The sequence below is a fragment of the Trichomycterus rosablanca genome, chromosome 10 (genome assembly GCF_030014385.1).
Source record: "Trichomycterus rosablanca isolate fTriRos1 chromosome 10, fTriRos1.hap1, whole genome shotgun sequence".
NCBI classification, from domain to species: domain Eukaryota; kingdom Metazoa; phylum Chordata; class Actinopteri; order Siluriformes; family Trichomycteridae; genus Trichomycterus; species Trichomycterus rosablanca.
The window spans coordinates 37142771-37166460 of record NC_085997.1 but is presented as its reverse complement, the minus strand read 5'-3'; the positions used below and the strand labels follow the sequence as shown (position 1 = coordinate 37166460).

Sequence of the window (23690 nt, the reverse complement as noted above, 5' to 3'; positions counted from 1 at the left end):
TCTTTAGAAAGGAGAAGAGCGCTGAATTCTGCTGACATCTAAACCAGACAGTAAACGTTGGTGTTGCAGAGGTAATAAACTCGTCAGTTGTGTCTGTAGGATGAAAGACCAGGCTGGCACCAAAAACCGAAGTTTCAAAACCGAGTCCTCGTGGTGGTGAAATTAAACTGCTGTGCAACCAGATCATCATATATTTATAAATACAGTTAAATAGTATTTAGTGGAAATTTGCACTAAAACAATATAAAATATCAGAGCAGTTGAATATTGCCAATACAAAAACAACAACAAACAAACAAACAATAAATATATTAATGGCATCTAAAGTATGAAGTCCAGTGTGTACCATCAGTTACACCCCAAAGGATGAAGGCAAAAAATAAAGCCGTATTTGGTAAAACAACAAGTGTGTACTGTATAGCCAAAGATCTTCTGCTGTAATCTGCAAAATAAACAAACAAAGAATATTAATGTTTTTGTGCCTCATTTAACACGATTATGTTACATTAAAACAACACTGTACGGTAGGATCTATCATTTATAACTTTTAATCAAATAAAGACGTGACTTACTGTTGTTTTTTACAGAAATAAATGCTGGGAAGCTCAACAACAGTGACCCAAGTGCAACAAAACACAGGAAAAAAATCCCATAATGTAAATAAGACAAACCTGCAAACACAAAAATTAGAAATTAATTTCAATAATGTTGTTGTATTTTTAATAATAGTTAAATTATTTTCCTAATTTGACTTTTACTTCCCCTTATTTTAAATACAGTGCTATAGATTTTACATTTATATTTTTAGCATTTAGGGGGCGGCACGGTGGCTTAGTGGGTAGCACTGTCACCTTACAGCAAGAAGGTCCTGGGTTCGATCCCTAGGCGGGGCGGTCTGGGTTCCTTTTTGTGTGGAGTTTGCATGTTCTCCCCGTGTCTGCGTGGTTTTCCTCCGGGAGCTCCGGTTTCCTCCCACAGTCCAAAAGCATGCAGTCAGGTTCAATGGAGACACTGAATTACGCTATAAGTGAATGTGTGTGTGTGTGTGTGTGTATATGTGTGTGTGTGTATGTGTATGTGTATCTGCCCTGCGATGGACTGGCATCCGGTGTAACTGTGTGCCTTGCACCCATTGAAAAGCTGGGATAGGCTCCAGCACCCCCCTGGGACCCTGATTGAATAAGCAGAAAAGAAAATGAATGAATGAATGAATTTTTAGAATTTAGCAGACGCTCTTATCCAGATACAGTTACAGAAGAGCTTCCACAGTAAACATTACCTACTCTAGTTTAAGTACACAACTCTGTTAGAACAAATATACTATATGATCAAAAGTATGTGGACACCCTTCCTAAATGTAAAGTTCAGATATTTTAGCCAACAAGTGTATTAAATTAATTATACAAAATAAGATAAATGTTTCCAACTTCATGGTAAAAGTTTGGGGAAGATTCTTTCCTGTTCCAGCATGAATGTGCATTAACATTTACACAAATCTGGTGTACAAGACCTTTAGTGGCCCTGACCTTGACCTAAACACTCTTGTAATAAATTGGAACACTGATTTTGAGCCAGGCCTTCTCAACCAACATCAATGCCTCAAATTATCTTTTGAGTAAATGGGTGCAATTTACGAGACGTTCTCCAAAATCTTTTGGAAATGTAGACTTACCAAGCTGCTGCACCTCCACAGTGGCGTTAGCTGATAAATCTTCATGAAACGCTACACACATGAACATCCCTTTGTCCTCAGTTCTGACGTTCTTCAGTCTCAGTGAGAAGTTTCCTTTCTGAACTTCTTCATTACTGAAGAGTTCAACTCTGTCTCTGTATCTCTCATCACTGGAGTCTGTCAGGACCTCACCATATTCATACAGCAGAACTAAGATGTTCTCATCCACTTTCCTCCACTCAATCTGTTCTATCTGTTCTAGTGGTAAATGAGATTTGATTGAGCAATTCAGTGTGACGTCTTCATCAGCATAAGCAGATACAGCGTGACCTCCAGTTACAATCAGATGATCTGAAAGAAGAATTGTTAGAAAGAGCTCACTGTAAAATATTCTTGCTGGAATAGTTTAAACTTTATAAACCTGCACAAACTTTCACAGGAAAAAATTCTAATGAAATCAGGATTCACTCACCTGCTTCCTTTATTTCAATTGAAGCTTCATTAGATTCCTTCCCTGTATAAATCACACATCTGTAAACTCCTGCATCTTTACTGGTTACATTAGTAAGTAAGAGTGAGAAGTTTCCATGTTTGACCTCCTCAGAGAAGAAATGTGCTCGTTCTCTATAATCCTGGTTCTGAGATTCTGGTTCACTTTGTCCATTCTGCCACAAATGAACTAAAGTGTCGGTTCTCTTCCACTCCACTTCCAGCTCATCCATCGGTAGAGGAGTTTCAACATAGCAGGGTAACATCACTGAGCCTCCAAGCTGGATACTCAGAGGGTCAGAAGGACCCAGCACACGGAACCCTGAAATCAAGTAAAACATTGTTATGAACACTCGGTTTACTGGTTTTCTGCTTCAGTTTGGACTTGAACAGTACAGCCACACAGCCAGTCCATCAGAAGCTGCTCATGAAAAAACAGAACTGATGTTACACAACCAGCGCTGGACTGGGAACAAAATTCAGCCCTGGACTTTTTTCTTGACCAGCCCACTACAAGCACATCGCGCCACACACATCACCGCCTAATCAAATGTTAGATGATTGATATTAATAGTTTTCATCTATCTTACCACTGAAGTTAATAACTCACTATAATAAAAATTAAAATAATACAAAAATAACTACAAACAAATATCTATATATTTCCAACACTTTCCTTTGGGATTAATAGTTCTATACATCTATCACACACAAAATTTACAATTTATTAAATGGTTCTTTTGGATTTCCCCATCCTGTCTCATTAAACCGCAAGAAATAAAATAAAATTAAACCTTTCTTTCATTAAACCTTTAACACTGGTAAATATGCTTTTTTCGCACTTTTATTCACACGTGATTCACGTTTGTTCCAAATTAGTGCATTGCTCCGATGAGCAAAGAAATAAATACTTTATATGTTGACAACGGAAATTAACCATGTGAGCTATGCACATAATCACTCTAAACATGTCCTGAACAACTGCATTTTCCGTCCTGTATTATAGAGGACAAGATGAGGAGCAGAGACTAATGGTACCATCTCAAATTATATCCACCGCCCTATGTAGTGCACTATGTTGGACATGATATCATAGAACTTTTACAAAAATCGTCCTTAAAACGGCTGGTTTAAAGCCCCTGGTATCCAACAGTAGCTTAGATAACTACTTATTAATCAATCAGTGACTGTTAAAAGAAATGTTTTGTACCCACAGTCTCTTCTTAAACGGCGTTACTAGTAACGAAGCAGAGGCGCTGGGCTGTAACTACACCTTTTCTGCTCTTTGGCTATGCAGTAGTTCCTCCCTGCCAAACAAGGTTGTCCAGTTTCCTGCACTTTTCTGCATCTGCTTGCAGCTTCTTCTGTTTTTTTTTTTTTTTATCACGGGCTTTTTCGACCCATTCTCCATCTCGCACTCATTCATAGTTTTTGTACTGGTGATTGTGATTACGATTTATCCTGGGGGAGGGCCATTTCTGTGATTGGCCAATGGACATGCAGCGAGGATACTGTGGCGGGCCAATGCACACTTCAGGATTATTATTCAGGAATATTTAAAACAGAATTTATTTTTCACTCTCTCAGTGGCCCACATACAGAGCGGCCCACCGGGAAAACTTCCGACCCTCCCGATGGCCAGTCCATCCCTGTACACAACCGATGGCACGTATGCTGTATGTGCGGTCTAGGCCTAAAATCAGCAAACAAATGTTTTAGTTCAACACAAACAAACAACACAAATAAATCATATTTAAATTCGTTGTCCTATAATAACAAAAAGAGTTATTATTACAAACAGAAAGTTCACAGAGTGTAAAACCTGTAGTAATAATCTGATAGTTGATAAAATTATTTGCAGTACAAAGAAATGGATTACTTTTATTAATTTCACTATTTAGTCTGTATCCAGTTAACATTTTTACAAATACATTTCACTAACAGTTCAATAAACTCACAAACAGAATAATGATTAAAAGCGAAGTTTACCATCACAGTTGATTATTAAAGTTGGAAGAAAAATTAAAACCATTCGGTCCATCGTTTGTACAGAAGCTGAAACTTTTACTTTCACTATCACACTTCCTGTATTCTACCTCAGCGCCACACCCTCCGTACCAGAGCTGTGGAAACCCCCGATAACACTATCAAATAACACCAGGGCTCTTTACAACTGAAAATGAAAAATCAAGAGACACTTCTAACCCCCAGTACACTCCTGTGATACCATCTGAAACTTAGAAATAACAAATCCCATCATGCAACTGAAGTGTCTGAGTATTTTTTCACTGTCACCTCACAGCAAGAAGGTCCTGGGTTCGATTCCCAGGCGGGGCGGTCTGGGTTCTTTCTGTGTGGAGTTTGTATGTTGCATGTCTGGGTGGGTTTCCCCTAATTTTGACATTTGCAACGTTGTTTTTTTAGTTAGTAACATTGAGCAAATAGATAAACGTAATAAGACTTTAACTCAGGCAAGGTTACTCGCTGCCTAAGGGTCCTAGGGGTGCAGGATGTGTCGGGGTGCAGAAAGCGGTACCACACCAGATGTTTTTGCAGCTTAGCTTTGTGTTTACACCGGCAGTGGGTTTAAGTTTAGGACTTGTTTATTAGTGTTGCTGGATGAAAGCGACTGTAAACTGCAGCACTAAAACCGCTCATTCCTGTTCAAAATGGTAAGAATCTTCACTAGCATTTAGGCTACAGTAACAATTAGCTTAGCTAGTAGCCAAACACTGACGAGCACATTCATCCAACATTATCTTTTCACACCCCTTTTAAGACTAAACGCAGGAGAAGAATTAGCCTGAATACAGGTGGGAAAAATAACACACAGCTACAGCAGTGTTCTGTCAAACACAATCATTTTGTTTACAGCAAATATAACTAATTTTACAGCACACAGTTTATGTTAAGAGTTTCATTTACTTTTATATGTTTTGTACAAGAAATGTAGTGACATTAACTCATTGGTGTTATATAATGTTTATATTAGTTATTAATGCATTAGGTTGTTGCTGCATTGTCTGCTTTGCATCATGTGCTGCAATTCGAGAAAGAAGCTCCTGCTGCTGCTTATTTGCTTTGTTTTGGTCCATGTGATCAGAAAACAACTTCAGTCGAGCTTTGAGATGCTTCTTCTGACTTTTTCAGTCTATAAAACTAGCTTGACCTGTGGACAGTGTGATCAGTGTGTCAGCAGCTTTTGTTTGTGGGTGATTCTTGGATTACATCTCCCTGTCTGAACAAATGTCTGTTTATTTGTAAGGTGATGTAGAGACTACTGTTCCATCCAGACCTAAAAGTGACTCTAAGAGACAAAAGAAATCTGTGATCTGGGTTCTAGAATCTGTACAAAGCTTCCAAGGTTTTCCAGTCAGTTTAATGGGTGCAGTCAGGTGGTGCGCTGGTTATATGGACTCAGAAAAGTAACCAACTGTATTCAGTTATAATTAATAATAATGATTAAGGAGACTGTCACAAAACTATTTTGTCACCCAGTTAATCATACAAATAGTAATGTTTTTTTACAAAACCCACAATTAACTTTCTTTTTATGTTCCAGTTATTCAGTCAGGTACAAAAACGACGTCGAAATCCCAAGAACGGTTGCAGATATTGTTGAAAAAGAAGTTGGGACAGTAGCATGTTTACTACTGAGTTATAACAGCACTTAATAATCTAGCTGTTTTCGTTTTGGTGGCACAGTGGCTCGGTGGGTAGCACTGTCGCCTCACATTAAGAAGGTTCAGGGTTGAATCACCAGGTGGGGCGGTCCAGGTCCTTTCTGTGTGGAGTTTGCATGTTCTCCCCGTGTCTGTGTGGGTTTACTCCGGGTGCTCCGGTTTCCTCCCACAGTCCAAAGACGTGCAAGTGAGGTGAACTGGAGATACTAAAATGTCCATGACTGTGTTTGACATTAAACTTGTGAACTGATGAATCTTGGGTAATGAGTAACTACCGTTCCTGTCATGAATGTAACCAAAGTGTAATAAAAGACTGGACGTCCCAAAAAGCCATTTTCTCTCTTCTTAGGCCAAAGTACATGAATAGATCACGGCTTTCTGTTTCTTGTTGTTACATACTTTTCTGATACTGGGGTGTTTCTATATGCTGGGACAGTTTGGTGATTTCTCTGTCTTTGTGTCCAGCTTTTTCATGTCCCATGGATCTTTGCCCCTGTTCGCAATGTTCTAGCAATCTGGCATCAGTGGACTAAGTGTGAGGTTAGATACGTTTCTTCTTTCCTAATTTTATCTGCTGTTTATTCTGAACTAGCCTTCATCATATCTCAAGAGATTAGACGTCTGGAAGAAATTGCATGGTTGTGAATTGCACTGAAATCAGGAACAGCTTCGTTTACTAACAAGCTAAATCTTTCAAATGAATGTTTCAGAAATAGGAAAGGAAATGCATTTACAAATATTAACAAATTTAGCAATAGTTTTTACACACTACAGTGATTTAACCGACAACTTCTGCATTCTTACAGTTATTTGTGTTTCCCTTTACTAAAAGAGTAACATCAGTCAGTAATGGACTACTTTATTATCTGTTTAAAATTACTGTAGCTCTCCAGGACTGGAGTCACTCCTGCTCTATACTGAACCACCAGGTTATTCCATCAATGGATTTTTTCTTCCCTGATGGCACGGGCGTATTCCAGGATGACAATGCCAGGATTCATCTGGCTCAAATTGTGAAAGAGTGGTTCAGGAAGCATGAGACATCATTCTCGTACATGGATCGGCCACCACAGAGTCCAGACCTGAACCCCATTGAGAATCTTTGGGATGTGCTGGAGAAGACTTTGCACAGTGGTCCAAATCTCCCATCATCAATACAAGATCTTGGGGGAAAAATTAATGCAACTCTGGACAGAAATAAATTTTGTGACGTTGCAGAAGCTCGTGGAAACGATGCCACAGCGAATGCGTGCCGTAATCAAAGCTAAAAGCGGTCCAACCAAATATTAGAGTGTGTGACTTTTGTTTTTGGCCAGGCAGTGTATAACAAATATAAACAAATTGTATAGCACACAGTTTTTGTTTCTGCTTTAGTTTGGACCTGAACACTACTGCTGATTATTATCTCTTCATCAATTTTGGAATGTCCTTTAAGGTGTGTGTGGTAGGCAGTGGCACAGGAAACAACTGGTTTGACTGGTTTGAGCTGCAGTTTAACATTCTGAAGTGTTTTTCTGATCACACCAGTGGTTACCAAAGTCTTTTAGTTTGACTCACTCCCATTATTCTTCATGGTCATCAACAAGAGACTCTTCACCTCAGACACCTAGAGACTATTGTGCAAGAACATATTACATTAGAGGTTTCTGATCAGTACTTACTCATGTACAGTGGTGTTCAAAAAAATAGCAGTCCAACACCATTAACCTGATAAATCTCTGTTTTTATTAGAAATGCTATTTCTACATAGCAAATAATTCACTTGAAAGTGTGGTAGAGTAATGAAAACAAAACAAACCCAACAATTAGGACGTGCATGCTGCTCATTCTGAGTAATCAAAGCATTAATTGAAAGGGGGTTGTTCAAAATAATAGCAGTGAGGAGTTCACTTGGTGAAGTCATTCATTCTGCAGAAGAACGGGTGTCAATTTTGACCCTTATTTAAGGTAGGAGGGGGGCAAATGTTGCACAGGTTGGTCATAGCACATTTCCTTCTGAAATACTGGGTAAAATGGGTTGTTCCAGACATTGTTCTGATGAACAGCGTACTTTGATTAAAAAGTTGATTGTAGAGGGAAAAACATACAGAGAAGTGCAGCAAATTATAGGCTGCTCAGCTAAAATGATCTCAAATGCCTTAAAGTGAAAACCAAAACCTGAAAGATGCAGAAGGAAGCGTGGAACTACTGTTCAAATGGATCGAAGAATAGCCAAAATGGCAAATACTCAGTCAGTGATCACCTCCAGAAAGATCAAGGAACATCTGGAGTTACCAGTGAGTACAGAAGATGATTAAGTGAAGCCGATTTACAAGCAAGAACTCCTTGTAAAGTCCCGTTGTTAAGAAACAGACGTCCTGAATGGGTTCAAATTTCCCAAAGAACACATTAACTGGTCCAAAGAGAAATGGCTCAACATTTTGTGGACTGATGAAAGCAAAATTGTTCTTTTTGGGTCTAGTGGCCGTAGACAGTATGTCAGACGATCCCCGAGCACTCACTTCAAGCCAAAGTTCACTGTGAAGACAGTAAAGCATGGTGGTACAAAACTATGATATGGGGATGTTTCTCATACCGTGGTGTTACGTCTATTTATCTCATACGAGGGATCATGGATCAGTTTAAATATATCAGAATACTTGAGGAGATCATGTTGCTCTATGTCGAAGAAGAAATGAACTTAAAATGGGTGTTTCAACATGACAATGACCCAAAACCTCTTGGTTACAGACAAACAAGATTGAGGTAATGAAGTGGCCAGCACAATCCCCTGACCTCAATCCCATATAGAACTTGTGGGCTGAAATCTGAAGCGCGTTTTTTTTAGGCAAAATCAAAATTGCAGAAGAATGGGGAATGTAGTCTGATCATCCTGGACTGGAATACCTGTTCAGAGGTGCCAGAAGTTGGTCGACCCCATGCAACACAGATCTCGGAAACAATTGTTATGCCGCTAAATATTAGTTCAGTAATTTAAAGTAAAGTGAAACCTTAAAAAATTTTTCATGTTATAGATACATTTTTTTTAGTTTTTAAAGAAAAATGCTGGCACTGCTATTTTTTTGAACAGCCTAATATTCATTTTTCTTAATTTTCTGTGAAGGATGAACACAAACTGGCTAAGTGTTGTTAATGTTTTGATTTAGAATTGAATGTGTGGTATTTTCAGTGCATTTGCATTTATGGAAATAAAAGTTATTATAATGATTTTGTGCTTTATTCGCTTTTTTAAAATCACTGCTATTTTTTTGAACACCACTGTAAATGCAGAAGTTTCCTTTCATTAGATTACTGAAGTGCATGTAAACCAAATGATCTGATTAATGTAAGAATCGACTTTATTGAACTACTCTGGTTATTATGAACATGTAAACACACTCGGTGTCTTCAGCATTTACAAAAATTAAAAAATTTAGCAATAGTTTTTACACACATCAGTGGTTCAACCGACAGCTTCTGCATTCTTACAGTTATTTGTGTTTCCCTTTACTAAAAGAGTAACATCAGTCAGTAATGGACTACTTTATTATCTGATGTAAATTACTGTAGCTCTCCAGGACTGGAGTCACTCCTGCTGTATACAGTGTCAGAAAGAGATTTATAAACTTAATGTTACAGATAAATAAACTCACAAACAGAATAATAATTAAAAGTAAAGTTTACCATCACTGTTGATTATTAACGCTGACAGGAAAATCAGAATAAATCGCTCCATCGTTTGGAAAGAGACTCTGCTGACTGAAAACATTTATTTTCACTATCATTGTTCTGTGTATAATACCTAAGTGACACACCTTCTGTACCAGGGCTGTATAAACCCACATTACACTATCAAATAACATCATGACTCTTCACAACTGAAAATGAATTTATTTATTTATTAAGATTTTATGGTGATGGTTTCCACTTTGGTTTGATGCATGACAGGACAGGTAGTTACTGGTTATATGATTCATCAGTTCAAGTTGGTGGGCTAGCTGTAGCCTAGTGGTTAAGGTACTGGACCAGTGATCAGAGGGTCGCTGGTTTAAGCCCCACCACTGCCAGGTTGCTGCTGTTGGGCCCTTGAGCAAGGCCTTTAATTCTCAGTTGCTTAAAACTGTATACTGTAATTGTAAAATCGCTTTGGATAAAGGTGTCTGCTAAATTTCGTAAATGTAAGTTTAACATTATACATTGTCACAACCAAATTTGTAGAAATTTATAACAAACAAAAAAAATACATCACTGTTTACATATGGATGTATAAATTGCTGTTTGCTTCAGGTTGTTTATTTTTCAGTTTCACACCAGTATATAAACACTATACATGGATATGCTAAAGGTCAAGGGATAGCAGGGACGGCTTGGGAATACCCATATCTGTATAAGTTGTGAGGTATTATCTTGTGAGTAAGGTTGACCACTGGCCAGTGTGCTCATGGCAAGGCGATGCAAATTAATGGAGTTTAAGCGAGGCAAGATTGTGGGTACCAGACGGGTGGAACATTTAACATTCCTTAATCCAGTGTCACATGTACTGGGAATATCTCACAGAGGGACCAGAGATCCTGCACCTACAAATACCACTGACCTGTGGGTGGCTATCCAGGTGGCACGGGTCAACACCCCTCCAGATATTTCTGTCCACTTGTGGAACCAATGCCTGCTGCACTTAGCCAGGCTAAAGGGGTACCTAACATGATACCATTGAGACTGTGTCTGTTTACCGTGGCAGGTGTAAGCCAAAACTAAATCAAAAAGTATGTCATAATAACTTAATTAAAATGAATCTAAATGAGCATCATGAAAACACTAGTAAGGCTAAACTAAAGTTAGGACTTCTAAACATCAAGTCACTTGCATGCAAAACTGTAATTGTAAATGAAATAATTACAGATAATTGTCTTAGTGCACTTTGTTTAACCGAGACCTGGGCTAGACCTGATGAGTATCTAGGTTTAAATGAAGCATCTCCTCCGGGTTACAGTTATGAACATAAGCCACGTCTTAGCGGTCGTGGTGGAGGAATAGCCACAATTTATGATAAAGACATACCTGTAGGTCTTACTGTAAAATCATCTCCCATAACAAACTCGTTTGAAGTTCTTATCTCTGACATAACCAATAAATGTTCATCTGATAAAACTAGTATGTTTAAACTGGTTACTGTTTATCGACCCCCTGGTCCTTACTCAGAATTTCTTAACGAATTTGCCGATTTTCTTTCAAAATTAGTCTTATCAACTAAAAAAGCTTTAATTGTTGGTGACTTTAATATTCATTATGAGGATAAGTGTAATCCACTCAAAATTGCGTTTGATTCTATTTTAGAATCTTTAGGCATCACCCAAAATGTAACAGGACCCACTCACCGCTGTAAACATACCTTAGATTTAATACTTACTTATGGTATAACATAGACAACCTGGTAATCGTACCACAGAATGACTTAATTTCTGATCACTCCCTACTAATTTATGAAGTGTCCCTGTCCAATAATATACAGCAACCACATCGTTTTAAATGTAAGCGCACTATTACATCTGCAACTGCAGCAGCCTACCAGAATTACCAAATATATCAGCATCAGAACCTAAAGAACTAGATCAGGCAACTCAAAACCTAGAGACCGTACTGCGCACAACCTTAGATAACGTAGCCCCACTCAAAACTAAACTGATTAAGGAGAAAAAACTTGCTCCATGGTACAATGACCACACATGCGCACTTAAACAAGCAGCACGGAAATTAGAACGCAAGTGGCGGCACACTACACTGGAGGTGTATAAGATAGCTTGGAATAAAAACTGAATCTAATAGCCACCCGACTGTACCAGCCATGATTTTTTTAAGGATAAGATAGAAAAAATGTGTCACTTCTCAATGTTAAGTCTGGACTCACTCTGAGCAGCACTGGTGAGAATAGTGATGATAATAGTAAGGAGTTAATCCAACTAAATTCCTTTAATCCAATCTCCCAAAATGAACTAACTGTGTTGATTAAATCATCTAAGTCATCATCGTGTATACTCGATCCTGTTCCAACTCGTTTACTTAAAGATTTACTCCCAGCTATTGTAGAGCCCCTGCTTACATTAATCAATGCATCCCTTAGCCTTGTGTATGTACCTAAATTGTTTAAAAGTGCCGTTATTAAACCCCTGATTAAAAAACCTAATCTTGATCCACATGTACTAGCTAATTATAGGCCAATTTCAAACCTTCCGTTTGTCTCTAAAATATTAGAAAAAGTCGTTTCCAAACAATTATGTTCTTATTTGAATGAAATTTGTATTCACGAAAAATTTCAATCTGGATTTAGACCCAATCATAGTACCGAAACCGCATTAATTAGAGTACGAGTTGTTCATGTCTTCTGATAATGGATGTGTCTCTTTTCTTGTTCTATTAGATCTTAGTGCAGCGTTTGATACGGTCGATCGTAACATTTTACTGGAGAGGCTAGAAAATACAGTAGGTGTTAAAGGACTCACACTCTCTTGGTTTCAATCATATTTGACTGACGGCTCGCAATTTGTTTATGTAAATAATAAATGCTCGGAAACTACAAAAGTAAAGTGTGGTGTTCCACAGGGGTCCGTACTGGGACCTCTATTATTTACACTCTATATGCTTCCACTAGGAGAAATTTCAGCTGTATATATCAGCCAAACCAAATGATACTGACACAATCAGTAAGATAGAAGATTGTGTAAACGACATAAAAAACTGGATGTCGTGTAATTTTCTTTTACTTAATTCAGATAAAACTGAGGTTTTACTTGTTGGCTCTAAAGCTGCAAGAGACAAGTTGTCTAACCTGGTGCTAAACCTAAACACGTTCTCTGTTACTCCCAGTCCAGATGTAAAAAACTTGGGTGTCACAATAGATTCAGATCTTTCCTTTGATACACACATTAATAATATTACTAGAGTTGCTTTCTATCATTTGCGTAATATTTCTAAAATAAGAAATATACTATCTGTTAATGACGCCGAAAAACTGATCCATGCGTTTATAACTTCTCGGTTAGATTATTGTAATGCTCTTCTACCTGGATGCTCTGGTAGATCCATAAACAAACTTCAGTTAGTTCAAAATGCAGCAGCTCGAGTGTTAACTGGAACTAAAAAATTTGATCATATTAGTCCTGTTCTATCATCTCTACACTGGCTGCCAGTTAAATTCCGCATTGATTACAAAATACTTTTACTAACCTATAAAGCACTACATGGTCTGTACCACAGTATCTGAGTGAACTTATTAATCACTACAACCCAGCACGTCCACTTCGTTCACAAGATGCAGGGTTACTTATAGTTCCTAAAATTAAAAAGACCACAGCTGGTGGAAGAGCATTTTCTTACAAAGCTCCACAACTCTGGAATAATCTTCCTGCCTCTGTTCGGGATTCGGACACAGTCTCAATGTTTAAGTCTAGACTGAAAACATATTTATTTTCTCAGGCTTTTGATTAGTATAGACAAAGGCGCAGAGCTTGGGGGTTCTTGGTCATAGAAACTTGTGGTGATCAGGGATGTTGGGTTGCTGTCGTTCTGCCTCTCTTGTCCGATCACTCAGGTTTGGGTAGGAGAGATGGGAGCTGATGTCCTATGAAAGCCTTCATGACCTTGTTACCTGCTCGCTCTCCCTTTTAGTTATGCTGTAATATTTAGGGCTGCCGGAGTCTAAAACTCTTTGTAAAACTGTTTTACTCAACTAGCATTTTACATTATTAACTACATTCTCTATTGTTTTACCCCAAGGGCATTCTGATGGAAACCTGTTTACCCGCCGAGGTTAAGGATTAAAGTCGAGACTGCCGTGCCAACGATGCTGCTTATGCCAGATGTGACGGGTCGGGAGTAACTGCACCAAGAATGACAAGAACTACAGACTTTATTGTTTATTTATTTATTAAGATTAGAGCGAATAACAACTCTATTATTATTAATCTATTTATCTATTTATTACCAGTTATAACTTTTAGATCATTTAATTCTGTGTTTGTATGCTTTGTGTAAATCGTGCATTTATTTAAAGTATCCTCCAGACCACCCAAGAAGGACGGGGCCCTGCTGAGTCTGGTTCCTCTCAAGGTTTCTTCCTGTAATTTTCAGGCAGTTTTTCCTTGCCACAGTCGCCCTCGGCTTGCTCAACAGAGGTTTTTGTATCTGTTGGTCCTGGATTTTGTAAAGTTGCTTTGAGACAATGTGTATTGTAAAAAGCGCTATGTAAATAAAGTTGACTACTGTAGTTGGTACTGTAGTTGGTGCTGTAGTTGGTACTGTAGATGGTACTGTAGGTGGTACTGTAGGTGGTGCTGTAGTTGGTGCTGTAGTTGGTACTGTAGTTGGTACTGTAGATGGTACTGTAGTTGGTACTGTAGGTGGTGCTGTAGTTGGTGCTGTAGTTGGTACTGTAGATGGTACTGTAGTTGGTGCTGTAGATTGTACTGTAGATGGTACTGTAGTTGGTACTGTAGTTGGTGCTGTAGTTGGTACTGTAGATGGTACTGTAGTTGGTGCTGTAGATTGTACTGTAGTTGGTACTGTAGTTGGTACTGTAGATGGTACTGTAGTTGGTGCTGTAGATTGTACTGTAGGTGGTACTGTAGTTGGTACTGTAGTTGGTACTGTAGATGGTACTGTAGTTGGTGCTGTAGATTGTACTGTAGTTGGTACTGTAGATGGTGCTGTAGTTGGTGCTGTAGATTGTACTGTAGGTGGTACTGTAGATGGTACTGTAGTTGGTGCTGTAGATTGTACTGTAGTTGGTACTGTAGTTGGTACTGTAGATGGTACTGTAGTTGGTGCTGTAGATTGTACTGTAGTTGGTACTGTAGTTGGTACTGTAGTTGGTGCTGTATTTTGTACTGTAGTTGGTACTGTAGTTTGTACTGTAGATGGTACTGTAGTTTGTACTGTAGATGGTACTGTAGTTTGTACTGTAGTTGGTACTGTAGGTACTGTAGTTGGTACTGTAGTTGGTACTGTATTTTGTACTGTAGATGGTACTGTAGTTGGTACTGTAGATGGTATTGTAGTTTGTACTGTAGTTGGTACTGTAGTTGGTACTGTAGATGGTACTGTAGGTGGTACTGTAGTTGGTACTGTAGATGGTACTGTAGTTGGTGCTTTAGATTGTACTGTAGGTGGTACTGTAGTTGGTACTGTAGTTGGTACTGTAGTTGGTACTGTAGATGGTACTGTAGTTGGTGCTGTAGATTGTACTGTAGTTGGTACTGTAGTTGGTGCTGTAGATTGTACTGTAGGTGGTACTGTAGATGGTACTGTAGTTGGTGCTGTAGATTGTACTGTAGTTGGTACTGTAGTTGGTACTGTACATGGTGCTGTAGTTGGTGCTGTAGATTGTACTGTAGTTGGTACTGTAGTTGGTACTGTAGTTTGTACTGTAGATGGTACTGTAGTTGGTACTGTAGATGGTACTATAGTTTGTACTGTAGTTGGTACTGTAGTTTGTACTGTAGTTGGTACTGTAGGTACTGTAGTTGGTACTGTAGTTGGTACTGTAGATGGTACTGTAGTTGGTACTGTAGTTGGTACTGTATTTTGTGCTGTAGATGGTACTGTAGTTGGTACTGTAGTTGGTACTGTAGTTGGTGCTGTAGATGGTACTGTAGTTTGTACTGTAGTTTGTACTGTAGTTGGTACTGTAGTTGGTACTGTATTTTGTACTGTAGATGGTACTGTAGTTGGTACTGTAGATGGTATTGTAGTTGGTACTGTAGTTGGTACTGTAGGTGGTACTGTAGGTGGTACTGTAGTTGGTACTGTAGATGGTACTGTAGTTGGTGCTGTAGGTGGTGCTGTAGGTGGTACTGTAGTTGGTACTGTAGATGGTACTGTAGTTGGTGCTGTAGATTGTACTGTAGTTGGTACTGTAGATTGTGCTGTAGTTGGTGCTGTAGATTGTACTGTAGGTGGTACTGTAGATGGTACTGTAGTTGGTGCTGTAGATTGTACTGTAGTTGGTGCTGTAGTTGGTACTGTAGTTGGTGCTGTAGATTGTACTGTAGTTGGTACTGTAGATGGTACTGTAGTTGGTACTGTAGTTTGTACTGTATTTTGTACTGTAGATGGTACTGTAGTTGGTACTGTAGATGGTACTGTAGTTTGTACTGTAGTTGGTACTGTAGTTGGTACTGTATTTTGTACTGTAGATGGTACTGTAGTTGGTACTGTAGATGGTACTGTAGTTTGTACTGTAGTTGGTACTGTAGTTGGTACTGTATTTTGTACTGTAGATGGTACTGTAGTTTGTACTGTAGTTGGTACTGTAGGTGGTACTGTAGTTGGTACTGTAGATGGTACTGTAGTTGGTGCTGTAGATTGTACTGTAGGTGGTACTGTAGATGGTACTGTAGTTGGTGCTGTAGATTGTACTGTAGTTGGTACTGTAGATGGTACTGTAGTTGGTACTGTAGTTGGTACTGTATTTTGTACTGTAGATGGTACTGTAGTTGGTACTGTAGGTGGTACTGTAGATTGTGCTGTAGTTGGTGCTGTAGATTGTACTGTAGGTGGTACTGTAGATGGTACTGTAGTTGGTGCTGTAGATTGTACTGTAGTTGGTACTGTAGATGGTAATGTAGTTGGTACTGTAGTTTGTACTGTAGTTTGTACTGTAGTTGGTACTGTATTTTGTACTGTAGATGGTACTGTAGTTGGTACTGTAGATGGTACTGTAGTTGGTACTGTAGTTGGTACTGTATTTTGTACTGTAGATGGTACTGTAGTTGGTACTGTAGATGGTACTGTAGTTTGTACTGTAGTTGGTACTGTATTTTGTACTGTAGTTGGTACTGTAGATGGTACTGTAGTTTGTACTGTAGTTGGTACTGTATTTTGTACTGTAGATGGTACTGTAGTTGGTACTGTAGATGGTACTGTAGTTTGTACTGTAGTTGGTACTGTATTTTGTACTGTAGATGGTACTGTAGTTGGTACTGTAGATGGTACTGTAGTTTGTACTGTAGTTTGTACTGTAGTTGGTACTGTAGTTTGTACTGTAGTTGGTACTGTATTTTGTACTGTAGATGGTACTGTAGTTGGTACTGTAGTTGGTACTGTAGTTTGTACTGTAGTTTGTACTGTAGTTGGTACTGTATTTTGTACTGTAGATGGTACTGTAGTTGGTACTGTAGATGGTACTGTAGTTTGTACTGTAGTTGGTACTGTAGTTGGTACTGTATTTTGTACTGTAGATGGTACTGTAGTTGGTACTGTAGATGGTACTGTAGTTGGTACTGTAGTTGGTACTGTATTTTGTACTGTAGATGGTACTGTAGTTTGTACTGTAGTTGGTACTGTAGTTGGTACTGTATTTTGTACTGTAGATGGTACTGTAGTTTGTACTGTAGTTGGTACTGTTTGATTTGCAAATCTGATTATTTTCCGTTAATAATCTCTATTTTGTAAGACACCCGTGTTCAGTTTTTAGTTAGATTGTGATTATTTAGGAGTATGTTATGACGGGTGATAAATGTGTTACTTTTATACCGTTTTACTGTTTTTACTGTTTTATCTCTAATTTCCTTCGGGATCAATAAAGTATCTATCTATCTATCTGTTTGTCCAAATGTTATCACGTTTCCATTAAGCAGCATGGTCACAGTTTACCAATGTTCGAGTCTTTAATCAGACTGTGACTGTGCATTAGTGCTGTGTTACATTTTATACTCTACAGTTCATGTTACTTTTAAATGATTAGTTGTTTATTGGTACACAGTAATGTGAGTTCATTATTATGCACTGTGAAGGGGAGGACAGTGCTGGTGTAGATCTGAAGCTGCTGTACTGAGGTCTGACATTAAAGTCTCTGAACTGTTTGCACTGGAACTTGAAGAATAAACGGGTCCTGCTGTGCTGCATAAACCAACATTCATGGTGTTCAGTCTCTCTATTCCTGTTTTAACATCTACAACATAACACAACGCAGAGGAAGAATAGCACCGACAGGGGGCAGCACGACTCCTAACACTGAACACGGGTTACATTTACATCACGAACATTTGTAATTCACACCGTAAAACCTTAAATAAACTTGGTGCTAAATTCACAAACGATGCAGAACGGAAATATCAGAATATGGACTGCAGGAATTTGTGCTACATCACTACTGTTTGATTATTTAGCAACGATAGCAGAACAACAGAAACGCTTCCACCCCAAACACAACCACGTAGAAACGATATTTTTACAATCCATAATTTTAACATCTGCAACGTTGTTTTTGCTGTTAGTGACTGAGTAAATTAATCAATGAAATAAGACTTTATATAAGGCGGAGTTAATCGTTGTCTAATGGTCCTAGGGGTGCAGGATGTGTCGGGGTGTAGAAAACAGTACCACACCCATTTTTTCAGTACTACATCACGGGGTTCAAGTTTAAGACACGCACACCTGGCGCGTCTTTTACTCCAGGATCCAGTAGATACAGACAAACAAATGATGAGAAGAGATCTCAGTCAGGAGCGAGTTATTAATCTCAGATTAAACAGCCTGTTATTTCCTGATGAATTTCTCCATGAACCTTTCCGTTTATCACAGTCAGTCAGTTCGGCGAGAGTGGGGACGGTTACAACATTATTAATCACAATAATCACAATATTAATAAAAAGGCTTGTTATAACATTAATTATAACAGTATGGATGGAATGTTATGGATTAATAGAATAACTTTAACACACACACACAGTTTAGTAAGCTAAAATAATTTGTGGTTCAAATCGATTGATTGTACTCATTAACCCCAAACATGATTGTTATCTATCTATCTATCTATCTATCTATCTATCTATCTATCTATCTATCTATCTATCTATCTATCTATCTATCTACCTACCTACCTACCTACCTACCTACCTACCTACCTACCTACCTACCTACCTATCTATCTATATCCTTTTACTAGTACACTCTAAGAAGTAATGTGTCATTTTTTCTACACAGCTACTGTGTCCTGCAGTCTGTAACACGTTTTGTGTCATTTCTGGCCCCTTTTTACACAGACACGTGTAAAGTAACACCAATAGTTAGTCTACACATTTATGTGTAGAACTGTGAGAAAATACATTGTTTAAAAATATATATTTATTCAATTTTACTTAAATTTGTTGGATAAAATAATGGCATTTATGACTAAAAACATAGATTATTTCACATGTAAGATTTTAAATAAATTAATAAATAAACATATGCGTTAACCAATCACATTTCTCCTATCAAGTATATCTGTGTTTCATGGTTGATTCCCTCTTTCTGGACCATGCAAGGAAAGGCAGCAGGACTCATCCTTATACCCTTATTGGTAAGTTGCAAAAGGAACTAGTATTGACTTTGTTTTATTAATGTTTATGTAGTTCATATTTATCAGTGTTTTGTTGTGTGTTTTATGAAGTCAAGCAAAGCTATAAAAAGTAGGTTTTAACCCTGTGACCTGTTTTAACAATCGACTTTAATTGACCATTGACTTAGTTAAGTAAAAAAGGAGGCACTGAATTACATTAATATAAACCTAAGTTTGCTTTTCTGTTCCTATTGAGCAATAAATGTTCTGTTAAACCTGACTAGTCTTTCTTTTTATTGGTATTATTTATCGTTAGCCAACTGGCTAACCATTAATTGGACTTTTAGTTTGCTCAAAATGGCACCAAAACAGACTGACTGTGGATAAAATTACCTCAGAAACCCTCTGTTTTTCGTTTTCTCAAGGTAATTTACTTAACTGACTATGTGATTACAGCGATTGAGTAACATTATTTAAGTTAAATCTCATTATGAGAAGCGAATTTTAATCATGCTAACATTTGTTTAAGCCTAGTTTAGCTCAGTTCGTTTTACTGAATCGGTTCTTTTAAATCATTTGTTTAAACGAATCGAAAAACTGAATCGATTGATTCATTGGTGGTCCTAATGCATTTGGTTCGGAAGTGCAGAATCGGTTCGGAAGAATCGGTTCTTTAAATCGAATCATTAGCAACATTGCTTATTGTTATTAGCATTAAAGTAGTAGTGGTGGATATATTTAGGGTAAAGCACAACCCTTCCAAAATGCATCATCCGATTTACTTTATTCTGGTAAAGGAAACATTTTAGCTTGTATTCTGTAACTGTAGCTTTCAGGTGACTTGTTTAATAATTTGTTAAACAGCCTATGTGAATAATTAGACATTTGATGACAAATTTGGAGGAATATTAGTTGTGTTAGCTGATTACTCATTTGGTTGGTTGACTAATCAGAATGTTATTCAAAATATTAAATGTTGTAAACGTCTCAGTTCATATTTTGTAATGTGATTACACAGTACCTTGTAATGATATTTTTTGTCTTTCTTTTAGGACAGAGGAGCAGACGTTTTACGAGTTTTTGCAACCATCTTTAAGAATGGAAAAGTTCAAGGAAGATATATTTTGTACATTTACTGTTAAACTGTAAAAAATAATGTTATTTAACCATTGTAATATTATACAGTAAAATAAAATGGCTACATGTGTATTCGTCTTTATTTTACCCATATCACCCATTTTCTTGATTACACATAATCAACACACATTGTGTGTTGAACAACACATTGTGTTAAGTATCCTAACACGGTGGGTGTGCAAAAACAGGATGACACATTTACTGTGTTTAAATCAACACAGTATGTGTCGTCCCTGAGCACACTCCGTACATGTGTTGAAATTCCACACAGTGTGTGTCGTTTTGAACACATGACTTTTTAGAGTGTAGTATTTTTTTTTACAGCCAAATTAATGAGTGAAAACCCAATCTCTACACAAATAAAAAAAAGTCTTTGCAAAATTCTGTTAAACAATGATTTTAGTACATATCTATGAATGTTGCAACTGCCCTGTCATGGGTCTATTCAAGTATTATTTCTTTACACATATTATCATATGTATGTATGTTACAGCTGTGTGTGGGTGGGTAGCTGATAGATGTGGATTTTATTTTATTAAAATTTCGTCTTTTTAATACAAACAAAATCTGAGGAACTGAAGGAAATACGAGGACATAAGTGTTTTAACCATTCTCACCCCCCCCCCCCCCACGCCAAATACATAAACAACATCCCTAAGCTGCACATTTGCAATATTACAATATTGCAATTGCAATATTGCCCTCACTTCTTTGCAGACTTTATGCATTGCATTTTTTGTTAATAAAACATTTTCATTAATGTGTGAGATGCTGAATATATAGGCAAGGCAACTGTATGTTGGTCCATCTGCAAAGTATGCCTATCGCTTGTTTATCTGTAATAAACATTCAAGAGGAATGCCACAGAATCACAGGTTTGTCTTTATTAATAAAGATTCAAACTAGAAAGTAATAAAAATGAAAAGGATTATGTGAACAGCAGACAGAATATCCCTCCACGTACAGGTAGTGGCCATTATCTTAAAAAATGAACAAATGTTTTAAATAAAACTGTAACATTTAATACACGTTCTGCAACTTACTGTTCTCTATCAAGATCTTATGTGATGCTACCCAATACTGAAGCCAAATGGCCAGGCTCTGTGCATGATCACTGAAAATAAAACAATGCAACAAGTTCATTTCCTTGTCCTTATACTTTAGTAAGAACATTTATATTTATACACCCTTAGCACCGACACCCACCTTAAATTCAAGCAACTAAATTTCTAGCCGTGTCTGTTTTATATGCTCCACCTGAGCATCAAACTTTGCAATTTGTATCTTCAGATGGACCTTGTATAGATCATTTACACCCAACTTGAAAGGAAGAGACAAAAATAGCATGTTATGATCAAACAGCAGTGTTCTAGATATTTCAGATATTTGGTAAGACATTTTTACTGTTCTAAGCTGAGCTTTGGATGTGGATGGACCCTCATCTGATTTGGAACTGGCCATCACATTCTGTTAGAGGACAGTCACACATTATCATGGTAGATCAAATGAAATGTCTATGTTCAACATATACTGTACCTCTGTAGGCCTCCCAGTATCATCCTACTCTGAGGCAGCGGAGATGGTTTCTTTATCGTCCTTCAACAGTGTTTTATTTGTATTAAAGAACATTATTTATATTCATCAGGATTTAGGGACATTTAGATCACTAACAATCGCAGGAGGCTCGAAACCACACCACCAATCACTGGAGAGATGGCAATAAAAGTGTTCAGACTGTACCAATGCAGTTCTTAATATTCCACAGTTTATGCCCTACAAACTAATGATTTACATGTAATGAAGAGCCTTGAACAGTCTTTGTATTTCATTTTATCTGCTTCCATGTGCATCTGATTCCACCTGATCTACACCTAGATTGAGTAAATAAAAGAAGAAGAAAAAACGTGTAAAATCGAGACAGATGTTACAACTGACATTAAACATTATTCTGCTAAATGTTAAATAATGGTTAACAAGTTTTTTTATATATATAATTTAAACTCCCGCATTAACTCTGTAAGCATTTTTTTGACATTTGCGACGTTCTTTTTTTTACGGACACTGTTGTATTACTTTTACGTCTACAACATTTTCATGATCTGCAAACGCAAACATTAAAATTTGGTGTAAAATATGACGGACTACCTTTTCTTTCATTCACATCCATGGTGAATCCATTTATTACCACTCCTGTGAACATGCTTCTGCTGGGTTCAATCTACTCAGAATTGAGTAACCTAACGCTGGTCTGCTTTTCTGGAACCGAAAACTCTGGCTGTGACACAGCAAATCAACTCTGTTGAGTTCAGGGTTAAGTTTAAAGTTTGGTAAACCCGCTTTCTGGAATACCCCCAGGACTTCTGGAACAATGTTGGACAAATGAATCCAAAGAATTATTTGGGCACAATAACAGAAGACATTTTTGGCATAAACCAAACACAACATTTGAGCAGATGAACCTCATACCAACTGTAAAGCATGCAGGTGGAAATGTCATGGTTTGGGGCTGCTTTGCAGCAGCAGGGCCTGGCAAGTTCTCCATTATAGAATCCATGATGAATTATTCACTGTATCAGAGGGGGCTTGATAAAAATGTAAAACCATCTGTTCAAAAAATGAAGCTGAAGCAAAGGTGGACCACACAACATGACAACGACCCAAAACATTCCAGTAAAATTACCAAGGAATGAATCAAAAGAAAGAAATGGAGACTTCTGGAATGGCCAAGTCAAAGCCCGGACCTTAATCCTATTGGGATGATGTGGGGTCTTCACACAGCTGAAGAAATCGTTTAGTGGTGCAGAAAGCTGTATAACTACAGCTGATCAGACCTCTCTATGCCCATGATAACAAAGCAAGTTCCACTGCACCTATTAAATACCACACAGAACAGTCGTCTCTTGCCAAGGTTGGGAAGAAAACACAAACTGTGACCTCACACTGTGTAAAAAATTGTCCACATGGTCAGATGTGATCCAAGAACCTCCAGAAAACAGATCAGCACCTAAATTTAAACCTGAGTGACAAGAACTGGCACCCATGTCATTAGGTGTTTGAAATCATGGTAAAGTCTTTATTTTACACTGCACTGCATCACTGTGTAATGAAGTCTTAGGCAAGTAAACGCATCCCTCACAGGTACAAACTTGTGCACATTTTATTGCACAGTAACTGATAATCTGCTAAATTTAGCATGTAAAACAAGAACAATGAAAATGGAGGTAAACAGCAAACAGTATGGGTGATGTGTATGAATATGAATTCAAAATGTGTTTCTATTTACAAAAAAACAATAAAGCTGAGCAGAAAAATCTTTGCTTTGTAAGTTTGTAATTCAGGACAGCAAACAAATCGTATTTCTGTTTTTATTGTATTTTACAAAATATCCCAACTTGGGGTTTGTAAAATGCAACAA

The 23690-nt window shown here is 37.7% G+C and overlaps 1 protein-coding gene and 1 long non-coding RNA gene across 2 annotated transcripts; one reads left to right on the top strand and one right to left on the bottom strand.

Annotated features, from left to right (window-relative positions):
- Positions 1–239: 239 nt before the first annotated feature.
- Positions 240–4228, bottom strand: LOC134322023 (butyrophilin-like protein 2). The gene is made up of 5 exons (XM_063003894.1): positions 4151–4228; positions 2145–2483; positions 1673–2023; positions 573–671; positions 240–442 (listed from the first exon to the last, which is right to left on the bottom strand). The coding sequence occupies exons 1-5, from the start codon at positions 4200–4202 to the stop codon at positions 312–314; spliced, it is 972 nt and encodes a 323-aa protein (XP_062859964.1). The 5' UTR covers positions 4203–4228; the 3' UTR covers positions 240–311.
- Positions 4229–19096: 14868 nt separating this feature from the next.
- On the top strand, positions 19097–20345 carry LOC134321205 (uncharacterized). Its single transcript, XR_010013803.1, has 2 exons — positions 19097–19159; positions 20191–20345. It is a non-coding gene; the product is annotated as an uncharacterized LOC134321205 (long non-coding RNA).
- The last annotated feature ends 3345 nt before the right edge of the window (positions 20346–23690 follow it).

Excerpts from the sequence above, each read along its gene's own strand:
- LOC134322023 (XM_063003894.1), bottom strand. The coding sequence starts at position 4,202 with ATGGACCGAATGGTTTTAATTTTTCTTCCAACTTTAATAATCAACTGT. Across the intron at positions 2,484-4,150 it reads TTTAATAATCAACTGTGATG|GGTTCCGTGTGCTGGGTCCT; the intron begins GTAAACTTCGCT and ends ACTTGATTTCAG. Across the intron at positions 672-1,672 it reads TGTGGAGGTGCAGCAGCTTG|GTTTGTCTTATTTACATTAT; the intron begins GTAAGTCTACAT and ends TTGTGTTTGCAG.